Here is a 17,343-nt window from a genome sequence, read left to right on the forward strand (position 1 = left end):
CTGAGTACAGCTTTTACAATATTTAATTGGTATTTATTATGATGAAGCATTGTTCAACATTTATGTTGCTTACAACATGCAAAAACAGGCTACTCTGCAAACAACTGGATTGTGTTTAATCTCATGAAATATTTAATTGGTTTAATAAACCTGCATACATTTCTAAACAAACATTCCACACAGTCACTTTAATTTTTATTTATTTAAGAATTTGTACAAACATATTCAAGAGCATTCAAGAGTAGGCTATAGTACATAACACTTAAGGCTAAAACACAAGCAGAGGGGAAAAAAATAAGATTTTTATCAATTTAAAAGTATTACAAAATGAATAAATAAATACAAATTATTTAATTTAACAGTTGTACTGTTCAGATTAGACCAAAATGATTTCCGATGGTCACAGAATTTGGTGTAACACCAGGAAGTCCATTATGGGAGTTGTAGTTTAAGAGTGTAGTTCAGAAGTAAAGTTGACAGCTATTCAAGGGACGCACAATAATTTACCATTTTATTCACGAACTGTGAAAAGAACAAAATTAATCACTAAAAATAAGTGCCAAGTATGATAAGTTATCAGTTCTTGTGATACGTTTTTCAGCAACAAATGCACAATTAATATTGCAATTACTACAATTATACACAATACAAGCAAACATGATAATATTTGCTCAACTAAAATTATTTTAAGTTTATTGAGTAAATCAAGTATTTGTTTGGCACGTGACACATCTGCACACGTGGTGCTCGCTGCAGAGCCAAACGCCCTCTTTTCTCTTGCGGGCTTGTGATTGGTCGGACCCACACGTATTTAAAATACTCGACAGTGATTGGACAGTCGCTTGCACAAGCGCTTGTGTAAGGCGGCTGCATTGAAGTTGTGTAAGGAGCGAATATACACCGTGACTGTACACAACAGAAAACACACATCGTTTACAGTCAAGCCTGAGAGCCTGAGTATCCACTATAATCCAGCCCAGTCAGCAGGTGGATATGACACATTATTTACTCTGCTAAATGACTAAATGTAATGTAATGCAAATGCATGAACTATTCTGTCCTATCATGTCGCTTTGAAAATCTCTTTCGTTTATTTTCTTTAATGCAAAACAACATATTGGTTCTGTTTTGCATGCTTGCCAACCTTCTCTTTCTTTTAATTGAATTTAAATATAATTGCATTATATTATTTATGTTTTCATATCCATATGCTGTGTAAGAAATGCCATAAATGCTTTACATTTATTTGCATGATTAGGAAGCTAAAGTGTGAATGCTGCTGTCAGTTTGCACTGAATACTGTTTGATTGACAGGTGGAGATGAGGATGTGGTGGGTGTGTCTGATCGGTTTGGGTCTGTCAGCTCTCTCTCAAGCTCAGCCCATGTTCTCCGTCACCACGGATACGGTTCTGCCTCCTGATGCTCTTCACAACCCCACCCAGCGGAATTATGGGATGGCAGTGACGGATGTAGATGGAGATGGGGATCTGGAGGTGGTGGTGGCCGGGTAAAGAACATCCAGCATAGCCTGATTTTTCAGTGATTTTTTAAAATAAAACAGGCAGATATATGAAATTTATGGTTCGGTACGAGGCTGTCGGTTCGGTATGCATTACAAACCAAAGGATTCGTTGGACTAATCCTATTACATTTACAATATAAAAAGCCTAAAGTGTGTGAAATATCAGTGCCACTGCGCTCAACAACGCAGCCCAAACGTAACAGACAACGTGCTGTCTGCCCCGTGATAACCTCCTCTTGCTGGGGTGCGTCGAAAGACGATGATCTTGAATTGACGATAGCCAGAGATATTGTCAAAAACATCAATTATTGGCAATATTAAGAGGATTTGGCACTTCCAATTAATGTAGACCTGTTACATTCTTATTTATATTAGGCCTATTATTATTATGAAGTTACTTTTATTATTAAATTAAAAGTATAACAAATTTGCCTCGCATTATTACTGCATAACTGACACGCTGCGAGGATAAGATTGGCTATTTACTCCTCAATTAAAATGTTCTTTTAAAACAGGCCTATTAGGCTATAGGCTACGGCTACCTACAATAAATTATAGTCCTATAATTAAAATATTAACACTGCAGTCATCAATAAAAATCAATGAAATACAAGCTTTTATTTAGAGCACCGACTTTCAAAAACAACCTGTTTAACACGAAATACGTTTCTTCTCATTTTTTTTTCACTATGGACCACAAGAGAAATATTAAGGGAATAAATTAAAACAGCTATAGGCTATATCGTTATCGGCATACATTGAATTAGATTCTGAGAGAATAAGGGGCGTCAGATGCCGAAAGTTCCGTCATTACTCCTTCATTGCGTTTTTACTTTCACTTTCTGCTTATAGTGAATTGACTGAGATTAAGACGTTCAAACCCTGGTGCAAACGCGTGCTTGTGTGATATCCATTGGCTCACCTTCATGGTTTAAAACAGAAATATTTCCAACATTGCAACATAACCAATTGCCCCGCCCCCCGTACCGAACCATGACACCACTGTGTTGTATCGAACCGAACCGTGAATTTTGTAAACAGTTACACCCCTACTCAGTACATATCAAACAATCTGTAAGAAAAGACAAAGCAATAGTAATTACGTAATAAAAACAGTTACTCTCACTTGTGTTACGACAATATACACTGTAAAAAATCTAAAGTTGAGCAAACTTAAAAGTTTAAGGCAACCAGCTTCAGCAGATTTTTGAGTTTTCTCAACTTTTTTTGTATAAACTGAATACAAGTTGAGAAAATTCAAAAATCTGCTGAAGCTGGTTGCCTTAAACTTTTAAGTTTGCTCAACTTTTTTACAGTGTAGTCAGCAAAGCATCGTCTTTTAGTTTCAATCTTTCTGAAAATCCTGCATCAAATTGTGCCTTGTTTGTAAACAAATCTGCGGTAAAATGAAGTGAAGACTGAGTTCTTACTGAATCTTCGTTCAGATGGAAAGGCAATGCAAAGACTGTTTTTCCACAGCTTGGCCCTGCACAGCATCTTGTTGTCTTCAGAGCATCTTTATGGTTTGGTTTCTGTGTAGACCTGCACGTTTGCCTCTCGTTATTTACACTACATGCGCAAATTGGTGGGTGGGGCTAAACAGGCAGCGATGTAGAAGCAGGTGTTGATCTTCTGAGGAGGCGGTGCTAAGCTAACTATTACATCATAGAGTAGAACATTCCATAAGCTGTCGTTTTAGCAGATAAGCTGTTTTTAGACTAACTAGAAACTTTTGAGTTCTGAAACTTACAGGATGTTTTTATTATACAATGACCTCTTATATGTCAAAAGATTTTGGCTTCTCAGTTCATGACCCTTTTAAGGATTTCGTTGTTTGCCCGCTGTCAGGTATAACGGCCCAAACCTCGTTCTGAAGTATGACCGTACTCAAAACAAGCTTGTGAACATAGCGGTGGATGACCGCGCTTCTCCTTACTACGCGCTGAGAGACACGAAAGGAAACGCCATCGGAGTGACGGCCTGCGATGTGGACGGAGACGGCAGAGAGGAGATCTACTTCCTCAACACCAACAACGCCTTCTCAGGTACGCAGAAAAACACATATAGACCCACAAAACTAAACAATCGCTTACAAAACCAAACTAAACTCTTTAAAGGTCGGGCGACTTACGCTGACAAACTGTTCAAGTTTCGCAACGGTCGCTTCGAGGATCTGCTCGGCGATGACATCAACGTGCGCAGGGGTGTGGCCAATCGCATGGCGGGACGCTCCGTGGCTTGTGTCGACAGAAAGGTAATTAAATTATCCATTGAGTAAATATTATAATTAGTTTTGCATTTTAATGAATTTATTCTGCTGTAGGGAACAGGTCGTTACTCGATTTACGTGGCGAACTACGCCAGTGGTAATGTGGGTCCGCACGCGCTCATAGAGATGGATGAAGCTGCCAGTGACGTCCCGAAAGGCAGCATTGCACTGTCTGATGCTGCACCACAAGTCAACGTCAATAAGTACACAGGTCAGAGAGACCAAAATCATGTTTGTTTACATATGTGAGATTTTCAAAGGTTTGGGGTTGGTAAGATTTTTTATTGTTTTTGAAAGAAGTCTCTTCTGCTCACCAAGGCTGCATTTATTTGATCAAAAAACAGTAAAAAATCCTACACTGTAAAAAAAAAAAAAAATTTTGAGCCAACTTATAATTTTAAGGCAACCAGCTTCAGCAGATTTTTGAGTTTTCTCAGCTTGTTGTTTTTAGTTTATACAACAAAAAGTTGAGAATCTCCTACAAAAATAATTTTTTTGAGACAACTGGTTGTCTTAAAATTTTAAGTTCAAGTTTATTTGTATAGCGCTTTTTACGATACAAATCATTGCAAAGCAAATATTTATATATTGCAGAACCTTAATATATTTAACTTATGGCAAAATTTGGTAATTCTGTATGTTGTTTGAGTATTGGCTCAACTTATTTACAGTGTAGTACTGTGAAATATTATTACAATTTAAAGTAACTGACTTCTATTTCAATATACTGTCAAATGTAATTTATTTCTGTGATCAAAGCTGTATTTTCAGCATCATTACTCCAGTCTTCAGTGTCACGTGATCCTTCAGAAATCATTCTGATTTGCTGATCAAGAAACATTTCTGATTATTATCAATGTTGAAAACAGTACCTAATATTTTTTTGGAAACCATTATCATTTTTTTCCAGTATTTGCTGATGAATAGGAACTTCAAAAACAGCATTTATTTGAATTATAAATCATTTGTAACATTATAAATGTCATAACTTTCACTTTTGATCAATTAAATGCATCCTTGCCGAATAAAAGTATTAATTTATTTAATAAAAAACCCAAATATTTGAGCGTTAGTGTAACTTTCTGAAACTTGTATTTGAATATTAACGTTATAAAAGTGTTAATGTTGTTTCATAAGGTGGCCGTGGTGTAGTTGTCGGTCCAATCCTGAGCGACACAAGCTCTGACATTTTTTGTGACAATGAAAATGGACCCAACTTCCTGTTCAAGAACAAAGGTGACGGGACTTTCACAGACGTGGCCGCCGGGGCAGGTGAGAGACCTGAGTTTATATTTACAGTACTGATTTGTAATCCTCCCTCAGACTTATGTGTGATGGTGTGATGACAGGAGTTGAAGACAGATATCAGCACGGGAGAGGTGTGGCGCTGGCCGACTTTAACGGCGACGGAAAGACAGACATCGTTTACGGCAACTGGAACGGCCCACACCGCCTCTACCTGCAGGACGGCCAGCAGAGATTCAAGGTGAGTCACATCTAAACAAAACAGCCTTTGATGAATTACAATTGTTTTGTTTTTCAGTTAAAATATCAAAGAAGCTGAATTTTCAGCATCATTACTCCAGTCTTCAGTGTCACATGATCAAAATAACAAACAAAATGCACTTCAGTGACAATTATCAGACAATAAATATATTTCAAAATATACTAAATTTGCCAAAAATATACATTTGTTAAATACTTTTCAAAATATATATTCTGTAAATATAATCTCTACCCATATATTTTTTGTAAATATTTAGAAATGTATTTTAATAATATAAATATAAATCATCAGTCCATGAAAATACATTATATATATATAACATAAACCCAATTCAATAAAAATGAAAAGCCTAAATGTAAGATTGAAAATGTATTTTCTTGACTTATTTTAAAATATACTGTATATTGTTATATGGAAATTTGAAACTAAATATGTTTTCTATTTAAAAAAAAAAAATAGAGATTCACTGTTTACTGAACATATATTTGAAAAAAAACATTTTGGCCATAAATAAATAAATATATGTTTTTTTTTTTTTTTTTTTGCTATATGGGTCTATATGAAGATAACTCTTTTCAAAAATCATGTTTTTTCATTGTGCTTTCCAATTAATCTCAATCAAACTGCAGTTGGGTTATTTTGATTCGGTTAAAAAAATAACAAAAAATGCAGCTTAATAACCCAATAAAAACAAGATAAAAAACATTTTTTAAATGCAAAAAAAATCAGTTTTTGCAAATAAACTCTTCTTATACATCTGTATCTCTAATGATGACTCAGTCTGTTGTGTTGCTGTAGGACGTCGCCACACAGGCCTTCGCCACTCCGTCACCCATTCGCACCGTCATCGCTGCCGACTTTGACAACGATCTTCAGCTTGAAGTCTTCTTTAATAACATCGCTTACCAAGGAAACGCCCCCAACAGAATCTTCAGGTACATCAACCCTGATGTCTAATGTTCACTGATATATATATATTTATATTATTTAGAGATTATAATGTCTTTCACAATAGTTAATGTGTCCTTGTGGCAGTGTTGTCATTGTTAGATTAAACTAAAACTATTAAAAATGAACTGTAATACAGTTTAAATTAAATAAAATATACATATAACGTAAAAAATAAAATGAAATTTAGAAATGAAATAAATCTTAAAACTAAAGCTGAATATAAAATATTTAAATAGAAATATAAAAAACAAAAAAACTAAATTTCAACTAGAAAAACATAAAAAAAAATACAAAATAAATAATATTACAAATAATTCTAAAACAAGACTGGCTTTTGTTTGTGTAGGGTGTCGAGGAAGCAGAATTCTGACCCTGAGATCACAGAGCTGGATGTGGGCGACGCCTCTGAGCCTCAGGGGAGGGGCACAGGTCAGATCACATGACCAGAGCCACTTCCTGTGGAAATAAACAATCTAATGTCTGTCTTTAATAAGTGACAGCATTATAACGTGATGTTTTGGTTGGGTAACAGGCGCCACAGTGACAGACTTTGATGGTGACGGACTGCTGGATCTGTTGGTGGCTCACGGGGAAAGCGCCTCTCAGCCCATCTCTGTGTTTAAGGTCAACCAGGTATGTCAGAAAGTTAACACTCCAGACCTTGTTTATGTACCTTATACATTGTCTCCAAAGTTCTGACATAAAATTCAGAGTACATAAATCTTTTAATGGTCAGCTCAGCATGCTTTCTTCTTCTTTCCACAGGGCTCCTCTAGTAAGTGGCTGCGTGTGGTGCCGCGCACACGTTTCGGTTCGTTCGCTCGTGGAGCGAAGGTGGTGATGTTCACGAAACACAGTGGCGCACACACTCGCATCATTGACGGAGGATCAGGCTATCTGTGCGAGATGGAGCCTGTGGCTCACTTTGGGTTAGGTATACAGATCAGATCATTTACACATTCATTCAGTCTCTTTAAATAATTTTATACCTGATTTATGATGTATTAGTGCAGAAAATGCTGGTTTATTCTACATATACTACCATTCAAAGATTAGGGTGAGTTCGATTTAATTTGAATTAATACTTCTTATTCATCAAAAATTGATAAAAAATGACAGTAAATGCACAAATGTTTCTTGAGCAACAAATCAGCATGATTTCTGAAGGATCATGTGACACTGAAGACCGGAGTAAACTAAAGATGCTGAAAATTCAGTGCTGTATCACAGAAATCAATTACATTTTAAGGGAAATTCAAATAGAAAACAGTTATTTTAAATTGTAATAATATGCCACTATATAATTTTTTTACTGTATTTGAGACTTGTTTTAAAAAAAACATTTAAAAAAATCTTAAATTCATCTCTATCGCAGTAACTACTCTAGTCATTAGCATATGAGATTAATAGTCTCTTTTCATTGGCTCTTAGGAACCGATGAGGCCACCAGCATTGAAGTCTTTTGGCCGGATGGTCACTCCATCGCTCGGCCGCTCGAGTCCACTGATATGAACACCGTCATTGAGGTCGCATATCCTAATGAGGGGGAGGAGTCAGCGCTCACATCTGATGCACAGGTATGGATGCATGCAAATGAGGAGGAGGAGCCAATGCACACCTTACACAGCCAGGTATGGCTACATACAGTTTAGGAACAGACATTTAATAACGAAGCACAAACATTATTATCTGATAGTCATTGCTTCAATACGATAAGTGGAGTACTGAAGTACGGCTCTGTATTGATTCTCTGCAGTGTGGAGAGGGATTCACAGTCAACACAAACGGACATTGCGTTGGTAAGATTATCTGTGAATTACACGCTCTGTTAAGAGTTGCTCCAAATTTGAGTAAAAATGGAAAACACATTTCTAAAAGCATTTCTGGAACTCTTTTGGAATTCAAAACAACATGATTTAATTTTAAACATGGTTTTAAATGTCACAAATGTCCAAAAAAAGTAAATAAAAATATATTTTAGTTCAAAAGTGCAAAATGCAATTCATGAGTATGCATTTTCGCAATGACAAAAAAAACAAATTTTGGATCGTGTTTTGCATATTAATGAATATGCAATGAAAATCAGATTTGCTGAGAAGATTTAAGAGCTCAGATCTCTTGAGTCACAAAAATTGCAGAGAGAAGATTTTAAATATAATGAAAACGTTGGTCTAATGTCTTTTGGCAGTTATTCCAGAACACATCTGAATAATTATAAAACATTGACATATTTGTTTTCTCTCTTGCCCGTCAAACAGTGACAGCCTGAGTATTTTCAGCTGGACTTTGAGTGTCATCGTCTCTTTAAATCAGAGCTGTGCTATCAGATGTCTGATACTGAACCAGTTATTCAACAAACTCAACCACAGATGCAAAACCATCCGTCTTTACTGCAAAGTCTCTACTTTTAAGATGCAAAATCTTATTGAAAGTGATCACTTGTACTGTTACTCATCACATGGTGAAATCATAGTCAGCCCTAACTAAATCTGAAATGTTTACATTGGATACACTCATTGCTTTTCTTTTTATTTCCTGTTTTTTCATAACTTATTTACTCAAAATTGGAATGGTGTGCAATACTAATAAAGCAATCGTGGGGGACTGCACAGTCTGTGATTCTGTCTCCATTTCCTTCATCCTGTTCAGATGTAAACGAGTGCAGGCGTGTGCCGGCCGTGTGTCCTCACACTCGTCCGGTGTGCACCAACACATACGGACACTATAAGTGCAGCTCTAAGAAGAGATGTGTTGAGGGCTACAAGCCCAGCAGAGATGGCCGAGCGTGTGTGGGTGAGTGCAGGTGAAGTTTAGGAAGACAAAATACTCAGTAGCAGGATAGATGCCGTTCTGATAATGTTGTTTACTTTCAGTCCATTGGTGAGCTCAGTTATGTGTTTATGGTCACTTATGCAGATGGAAAAATGAACTACGCTGTAAAAAAGTGAAGAATTTAACTGTCACTCCCATCTTTGAGTGTTAATGTGAAAATGGTTGTAATTCATGAATGAATTGAAAATCATGAACTTTAAAATCAAAGAAAAATGAAATTTGAAGTTATCACAAAAATTTCTGTTCTTGGGAGATTTTGAAAAAATAAATGTAGAGGCAAGTAACACTGAAGTAGAAAACAAATCATTTGAAAATTATTTGAAATAAACTTTAAAATAGGAGTACTGAAATTGTAATAAAGTGCAAACACATGACCTGAAACCCATTAAAAGTCCAGACACGCCAGTTTCTTCTTTCTTTCCACATTAGAATCATATCTGTTTTTTCCTCTTTTTCTCCAACTACCTCGCATCCTCATCTTCTCTCTCTGTTTCTCCAGCTGTGGCCTCCCGGTATGACAGCAGTGTCTCTTCCTCATCTCCTGTCTGTCCTGGTTTTCATCTTCCTGAGCTTCTCCTGGTCTCAGTGCTGAGTATCTCTGGAGGTCTGTCTCCGTGTCGTTGAGGTTTTCTGTTCTGGTCAACACGATGAAGACGGACCCAGAGTGATCAGAAGATGCACATACAAGAGAGATATGATGAAGATCTCCAGATATACTTTCGGACCTCAAGAGACTGGCTGGAAACACAGCAGTGTTACTGCTTGGAAGTCACGTCAAGTTGAAGGGCTGAACTGGATGAACTCACGGCGTAATGCTGAATGTCATTCCCCAAACCTTACATATGGACACTTTACAAGAGACACTTAAAGCTGCATTCTGTAACTTTTCTTTGGTTAAAAATGATCTATCAGTTAATGATGAGCAAGTAAGTACATAGTTTTGAACTAGAAATACTAGCTTGTACTAATACTAGTACTCGTCTTTGCATTATTATATCACGTTTAAAGAATGTATAGACTATATGGAAAAATACATTTAAATAAAATTTGGATCAAATACAGAAAAGCAGAACCTGTTCGTTTGACCATTATTGTTTATTTATTTTGCTACACAACAGAAAAGCACTCTCAACTTCTTTTACTCTTGATCTTTGCATAAACAGGCCAAAGGTTCTCAGTACAAAATGGAAGCTCATGATGAAGGACCATGTGAGGAAGCTCTGGCTCTTGGCAGTCATGTCTTCAGGACTCGTTTCTGCTCTGACGACGCATTATGAGTACAAAGCATGAACGATTAGCACACTATGAAATCAAACAATAAAGTCATAAATAGTACCCGTGGAATAAGATGGCAGTGTCTGGGGCCTGTATAAAATATATGGGCTTAGATTTCAGTCCTTGACATCTACCTAGTCTAAAATCTGACTTCTGTTCAATAAGTAAAAGTGCTCATTAAATTCTCAAAAAAAAAAAAAAGGGTGAAAAATCGTGATGATGGAAGACTGTCGTGTGCCGATCGGCAGCTACATCACAGGCGTTTGTGAGTGAGATTGCATATTACAGTAACAGAAGCTCATGTGCGCTTTACCCAGGATGCTACAGCGAGAGACTGGAGGACGTGCAACGGCTGCAGGTCAGTGAAGGTGGCGGTAATGACTGAGGTAATGACGTGCTGCTGATCCAGCAGCTGATGTGTCTCGTGGAGGCAGTTCATGTCAGGTGTGTTTGTGTTTGGCGATGCTGAGCAGTTGCTGTCGTGCCTGTTCAGCGGGCGTCAGTATGAAGGCGTCACACGTGGGCGAGTGTGTGTGTGTGTGTGTGTGTGTGTGTGAATCATCGTCCGCTGCTGCTGGTTGTGCTGCTTCCTGAGCTTGATCCGCTGGAGCCGCGGTCCTCGTACACACTGATCTCAATCTAACACACACAGGTTAAGGGAGGAACATTTCAGTGTTACACAACCTTACATGCACAAACTATTAAACAAATGACTTTACACATGCATGCTTTTACTAGACGACTTGCAATGAAAATGATTGAAACTGATGTTTTATTTTATCATTATTGATAAATATTACAGTTTTTGTTAATATTTTGAAGGCATTTTACTTTTTTTTACATAATTTTTAATAAATTTGTATTTTTTTGTTTTGTTATTATTATTATTATTGTATTTCTATATATTGTTTATTTTTATTATATTTAATTTTAGTTTATTTATTTCAAGGGTTTTATGGTTTTAGTTAGTTAAAATAACCAATGGTCCAATTACAGTTTTAAAGCAACAAAGGCAGAAATCTGACAAATTATTTATAGTGAGAGCTTATCAGATATTTTATATGAGCTATTTTCTTCCATTAAATTAACATAACATGAAAAATAACAATATCTGTTAAATTGATATTCAATTGTAAAAAAGTAAAATAAAATAAACATATAAAATATAAGATAATTTAATAATTATGAAGTTATTACTTATGAACCTAATTTAGTTACGAAAAACAATATTTAGCTTATTTGAGATTTAACAATCTTTTGAATTTAATGCACATAAAAATAAATCTTATATATATTAATATCTTTATTAATAAATTATGAAAAACTATATCTTATTTGATATTCAACATAATCTGTTGAAGTGATAGCAATTTATTGTTATAAAACAGATCGTTCCGGTCCTTGATTCTGATTGGTTGAGCCACGTTGTAAATTACACTACAAACCTACACCTTTGTGTGTTGCTTGGCAACCTCTTTGTTCCAACCATAGGTTCCAACCACAACTGTTTCTGAGGAACTACATTGTTTGGTGGAAGAATACTGTTTTTATTAATATCATTACAATTATTTGCTCTGTTTGATTTTGTGAAACCTTACTAAGTATATGGAATAACCGCTTTATAAAAGCAATAAGCCCCGTGAAGCCATGGTTTACAGTGAATTTATAACATTATAACGTCATGCCTAACAACGCCTGTAAAGGATGGGTTGTTTTTGTGCGCTCAACGGATGAACCGAGAGGAAGTGGAATTCTAGGGGAGACATTCAAGGTTGCAACTGATGCAAAACAGCATCAGTATCTCTTGAGAAAGTACAACGAGTCCATGACACTGACCTACATCTTGACGTTGATAACTATTAGGTACGCAGCCACATTGATTGAGAAACCTCAGAGATATTGCTAGACAAGGACTCATCTTTTTGTAAATGAAACAAGTGCACCCAACTGGGAGGGGGAGCGAGCCTGGTCAGTTTGCTTTCTCTCTCACTTGGAGGGTTGTTCTTAACCCGCACATATTTTGAAGTATAAAAAAAGGGGTTTCTTTCAGAAACAGTGGAAGCTCAGCCGTGGGATAAGCGCGGGTCATCCAGTATTTCTCAGACATGTATTGATCTTCCACTATGACTGAAACGGGCTCCCCAGTCTTTTAAAGAGTGAAGATGATGGCACAGTTCTGAGGTTGTATATTTGTTATAATACTTTTCTTGGGGTTTCAGTTTTAGTGTATGCTCGTGTATTCATTATCTTTTTATCCATTTACTCATGATCATTCTTATATTATGCACTGGTTTATGATTATCTTTCTTTAATGTGTTTATTTTTGATCAATCATCATTATCCTTTTATGCATTTGCCTATGATCATAATCAGTATTATTGATATCAGCTGTGTATCAACAATAAACAGTTGTATTTGCTTGATTAGTATGGTGTACGGACCTTTTATTGGCACCTTCTCTTGCTGATTAGCAGCACACTTGTCTCACATCAGTCTTGAAAAAACAGAAACCATACTAAAACAACGCTCCTTAGCTGTTATAAAGTCACTGTAAACCACGGCTTCTTGGGGCGAATTGCTTTATTAAAAAACTGAATTAATATATTAGCCAAAAACAATATTTGGCTATTTCCCCAATCTTGTCTTCAGGGTTGCATTAATTGCAAACCTCACACAAAATGAAGAGATAATAAAAGAGTTCATGCGGCATCCTAAGCTGGACTAACAACAGTTTCTGAAGAGCAAGCAGCTTCCACTGATCATTTGTTCATGCACACACACACAAACACCATAGCTTCCAGACTCTGTAAGGATACGACCCTCATGCCTCTCTCTAAAGGGTCTGTGATGAGGAGACCTCGAGGAGCGTAGACCTTCTCATTCTGCTCCTGAATATACCGCGAGATCTTCTTCAGCACCTGCACAAACACACAAACAAGGTGCACTTTTAACCATCAGCATCATTTTTATTTGCCATAGTTTGAAAAAACCGCCACATAAAACAACCCATGATAGTATGTTTTATCTTTACATGTCATTTTAGGGTGGCTTTATCTGAAACTGATATTGTACCTTCTCATAGCGTGTCTCGATGCATAGGAATATGAGGTAAACCGTGAGGCAGGCCAGACATCCCTCGAGGTAGGACTGGCCTCCGATCTTCTCCGCCTCTGCATAGTAATTATTCAGCGTCTTCACCGTGTCCTCAAACAGTGTCCTCTCAATCTGACCAATCAGGTGCAAGGATAAGACGAGTCAGCCAATCAGAGAGCACCAGAGAGTTCACACAAGGACATTACATGGCAAAAACAAATGGGTTTGTTGTAAAGACATCAGTCTCATGCCAGACATCACGTGCTAACTCTTGATTGCATCAAAATAATTAAACAGATTGTGAGAAAGACACAGAAAGCTCTACATGTTAAACTCCCTTTCCCTGTCATTTCCTCAGCAAGTCTTTAGGCGTCTGTAACATGATCTAACACCTTTAAACAGCTCTATTATCAGCTCTATTAGCAGCTCATTATGTGTGTGTTGTGTGGAGTTTGCGCACTCAGCAGTGCTTTTGCTGAAGAGCAGTTTCTTTGAGTCTAGAGCCCTTTTTACTTGCGTTGTGTCTCTTTTGTTCTGACACACACAACACACACACACACACACACACACTTACCCTGCTGTCTAACTCGGAGGGGAACTTGGTCTGGAACTTGCAGACGGTGCCATCCGTGTAGTCTCTCTGAATGAAGACCTTATTGGCCAGAGATGCACTGTGTCTCAACTCCTGAAGGTTATGGAACTACAGCAGAGGACGAGAGAGGGTTACAGTGTGCTACCTTTTCTGATCTAATCATACATTCAGTTTCCTTGGGATGTTAGATGTTAAACAATGCATGAAAATGGCTTGACGAGTGCAGTTTCCTGTCCTGCATTGTAGCATTTTCTAGTGAAACCAGAAGTCTGACGAGGCAATCACCTGCTAGCATTCAGCTATATCACACTTTCTTGCTAGACAGTGAATGTCATCATAAGCTCATACAGTAATGCAGTGATGTTGTCATTTACTCAGAGTAATGCAGTGACATTATCTTCATCACTGCATTACTCCAAGCTACACTGCAATTTGTGATCATGCAAGCTCATACAGTAATCCAGTGATGACCTTATAATTTAATGGACACTTCATTGCCTGTATGCACACACACCAGCATCAGAGCGACTGGCCATCTGTTACTGCCAACACACACACACTAACATCAGCACGAGTCGTGGGTCCTTCCATCCCCCACTCCTTCCCTGATCACCTCTTTCTCTTGCAGGACCAGTAATGTTCATAGACTGGAAGACTATAAGAAGAAAGCACATTCCTTAAACTACTGCACAGCGTTACCAAACAAACACTTCGCTCAACTGACATCATGTTATTCTTTATCTCTGGACATCTGAAGGTCAGATAAGGATTATTCCAACTGCAAGGGACAGTATAATTACCTAAGCAGTCCTGCCAACCTGTTATTTAAAAACTTGCTTTGTTTTAGCAGCAGGGACTGTCAGTGAATGGCTCCTTCTGATATAGTAACAGGCTGAGACACACACTGATTCAAACACACACAGCTCTTCAATGCTGGACGAGATCAATTTCACTCAACATTTGCACAGATCTCAAGAATTCTTGCACAGCTCAGATAAAAGGCATATCCGGTGTCAAATAATGCACAACACGACATTTACCTGTTGAACTCCTCAGAATTACACTCAGAAGGATCTAGAACTAAACCATGCTGGGAAAAATCTAATGAAAGACTGGTACTTCAATATAAACCACTGTATGCTATTATTAACACGTTCAGATACCATCCCATGCTACTTTAAATGATACACAGACCATGCATGGACAATGTACAACTGGCAAAATTTTGTTAGCAATACCTTAGGTACTTTAATCACAACTAAAGGTTCTGGGCTGTTGTTACTAAACGCCTCGTTAATTATGCATGCAAGCTGCTCCCGGTAAGTGTCTCAGAAAGATGAGAGACATTGTTACCGACTCCCGCGAGCACAACCGATCGATCGCGAGGAGACGATCATTTAACACACACTCACCGCTGATACCAAACATATCAAAACACAATCTAGTCATCCAGTGTACTCTGTACACAGTGATTATTGACCCCGAGGAGTACTTGTGTTTTCCGCTCGCACGAGATTAAACAAAGAGATCTCGCGCTCGAACCACAACATCACGCGCGCGCTCAAGGTTACTCTGCGGGACATGCATTTAACTCTTAAATACCCCCCAGAATAACTTGTGAAATCACATTTTAAATCCCAACCGCAGGAAAACAAATATCGCCAGTTAAATCACTTTTAAAAAATGGAATAAAACAAGCAAACGGCTTACAGATTGGTGGCAGTACGGGAGTTTTGCTCGGTCCGCCGCTGTCCGCGGTGCTGAAATCATTCCTGATCCGGTCACCGGTGAAAAACACGCACAAACACTATCTGCTGTCGCTAAAAGAGCTTATCTAGCCGCGGACAGCCGCTTTTATCCTCTTTGATGTCCAGCTGCGTCACCAGATCCTTCTGACCACAAACACAAGCCTTTATCATCTTGTGATGAACACAGTGCCTTCAGACACGCTTTCTTTTCTCCATCTAAGCATCTGATCTAAGCAACAGCATTTCAGGCAATCATGACACTCTGTGTCAGCAATACACACCTAAATAAGTCCACATATCTGAGGGCACTTGTGAAAAAGCGTATTTTGTATTCTTATAACATTTATCGTCGAAAAATTTAGGGTTAGGATTAGAGTTTGGCTTAGCGTTACTTGCATGTAATTATGCATAATTTATAATAATAATAATAATACATGTAACGTGTAACAAGGACGCCTTAAAATAAAGTGTTACCCAAAACTTAAACAGTAACGTCAATAAAATAAAAAAGTCTTTGTATCTATCTATCTATCTATCTATCTATCTATCTATCTATCTATCTATCTATCTATCTATCTATCTATCTATCTATCTATCTGTTGTCTATCTATCTATCTATCTATCTATCTATCTATCTATCTATCTATCTATCTATCTGTCTATCTATCTATCTATCTATCTATCTATCTATCTATCTATCTGTCTGTCTATCTGTTGTCTATCTATCTATCTATCTCTGTTGTCTATCTATCTATCTATCTATCTATCTATCTATCTATCTATCTATCTATCTATCTCTGTTGTCTATCTATCTATCTATCTATCTATCTATCTATCTATCTATCTATCTATCTATCTATCTATCTATCTATCTATCTATCATGTTGTTGCCATGATCAATGGTCAGCTCTTCACTTGTGGCTGTTATAGGGTTTAGTTCACTCTCTGTATTGCATGTTTATTTTATTCCGTGCCTTATGGGCTGAGCTCCAATTATAACCGATTTCTAAACGAGAACAGCGACAGAGCTAATGTTATACACTGTAACGTCCCGTACGGATCCGTGATCTGCAGCCCAGATTTAAATGATCAAAATCACGCCGAGATTCAGAAGCTATCTCACAAAGACGGGTCATTTAAACACATCTGGCACAAAAACGATGAATAAAGGGCTGTTTCTCACCTCTGTGGCCATGTTGCCATGCGAGCGCGAGATGCCTGTCCCGGTGCTGAAACGGGAATAAACGGCGAGGGGGCGGGGCCGGAAACAATCACACAATCTGATGACGCGCGGAAGGAGGAGCAACAGATGCCGCTTTCAAGAATTGAGCTTAAGTCAGATAATGTTTTGGGTTATACATTTACAAAAGCTCCTTCTGAAATGACAAATATTACGATGTAAATTTGTGAGAGATCACACTAAAGGACGCCCACGAAGAGAAATCCGTTGCCTGAGGAGGTCACCATAGCAACAGTAAGTCAGAACAAGCACTTTTCAGTATAAATCCACCATTATAACTTTTACTGTTGACCTTCACAACAAATAACCACAA

The 17,343-nt window shown here is 37.5% G+C and overlaps 2 protein-coding genes across 5 annotated transcripts; one reads left to right on the forward strand and one right to left on the reverse strand.

Moving 5' to 3' along the window:
- Positions 1-856: 856 nt before the first annotated feature.
- On the forward strand, positions 857-10,144 carry LOC306873537 (cartilage acidic protein 1-like; the record flags this gene model as incomplete). 3 transcript variants are annotated; one of them, XM_079422891.1, is made up of 14 exons in its annotated part: positions 857-987; positions 1,315-1,508; positions 3,372-3,568; positions 3,641-3,777; positions 3,847-4,003; positions 4,930-5,064; positions 5,142-5,278; positions 6,098-6,234; positions 6,597-6,679; positions 6,783-6,883; positions 7,016-7,184; positions 7,682-7,881; positions 8,007-8,049; positions 8,509-8,860. In XM_079422891.1, the coding sequence occupies 13 exons, from the start codon at positions 1,321-1,323 to the stop codon at positions 8,517-8,519; spliced, it is 1,695 nt and encodes a 564-aa protein (XP_079279017.1). In that variant the 3' UTR covers positions 8,520-8,860. The 3 variants fall into 3 exon arrangements, with proteins under 3 accessions (XP_079279017.1, XP_079279018.1, XP_079279016.1); XM_079422890.1 differs by lacking the exons at positions 857-987; positions 8,509-8,860 and adding exons at positions 8,900-9,043; positions 9,582-10,144 and having other exon boundaries at positions 1,321-1,508; positions 7,682-7,827; XM_079422892.1 differs by lacking the exons at positions 8,007-8,049; positions 8,509-8,860 and adding an exon at positions 9,582-10,144 and having other exon boundaries at positions 870-987; positions 7,682-7,827.
- A 16-nt stretch (positions 10,145-10,160) lies between these two features.
- LOC306873540 (golgin subfamily A member 7B-like) lies at positions 10,161-17,243 on the reverse strand. Of its 2 annotated transcripts, none has more exons than XM_079422899.1 (5): positions 16,974-17,243; positions 14,025-14,150; positions 13,430-13,582; positions 13,174-13,275; positions 10,161-10,996 (listed from the first exon to the last, which is right to left on the reverse strand). In XM_079422899.1, exons 1-5 carry the CDS (start codon positions 16,983-16,985, stop codon positions 10,916-10,918), a joined length of 474 nt encoding a protein of 157 aa, XP_079279025.1. In that variant the 5' UTR covers positions 16,986-17,243; the 3' UTR covers positions 10,161-10,915. The 2 variants fall into 2 exon arrangements, with proteins under 2 accessions (XP_079279025.1, XP_079279024.1); XM_079422898.1 differs by lacking the exon at positions 16,974-17,243 and adding an exon at positions 15,753-15,973.
- Positions 17,244-17,343: the final 100 nt, after the last annotated feature.

The sequence above is a fragment of the Barbus barbus genome (genome assembly GCF_936440315.1).
Source record: "Barbus barbus genome assembly, chromosome: 8".
NCBI classification, from domain to species: Eukaryota; Metazoa; Chordata; class Actinopteri; order Cypriniformes; family Cyprinidae; genus Barbus; species Barbus barbus.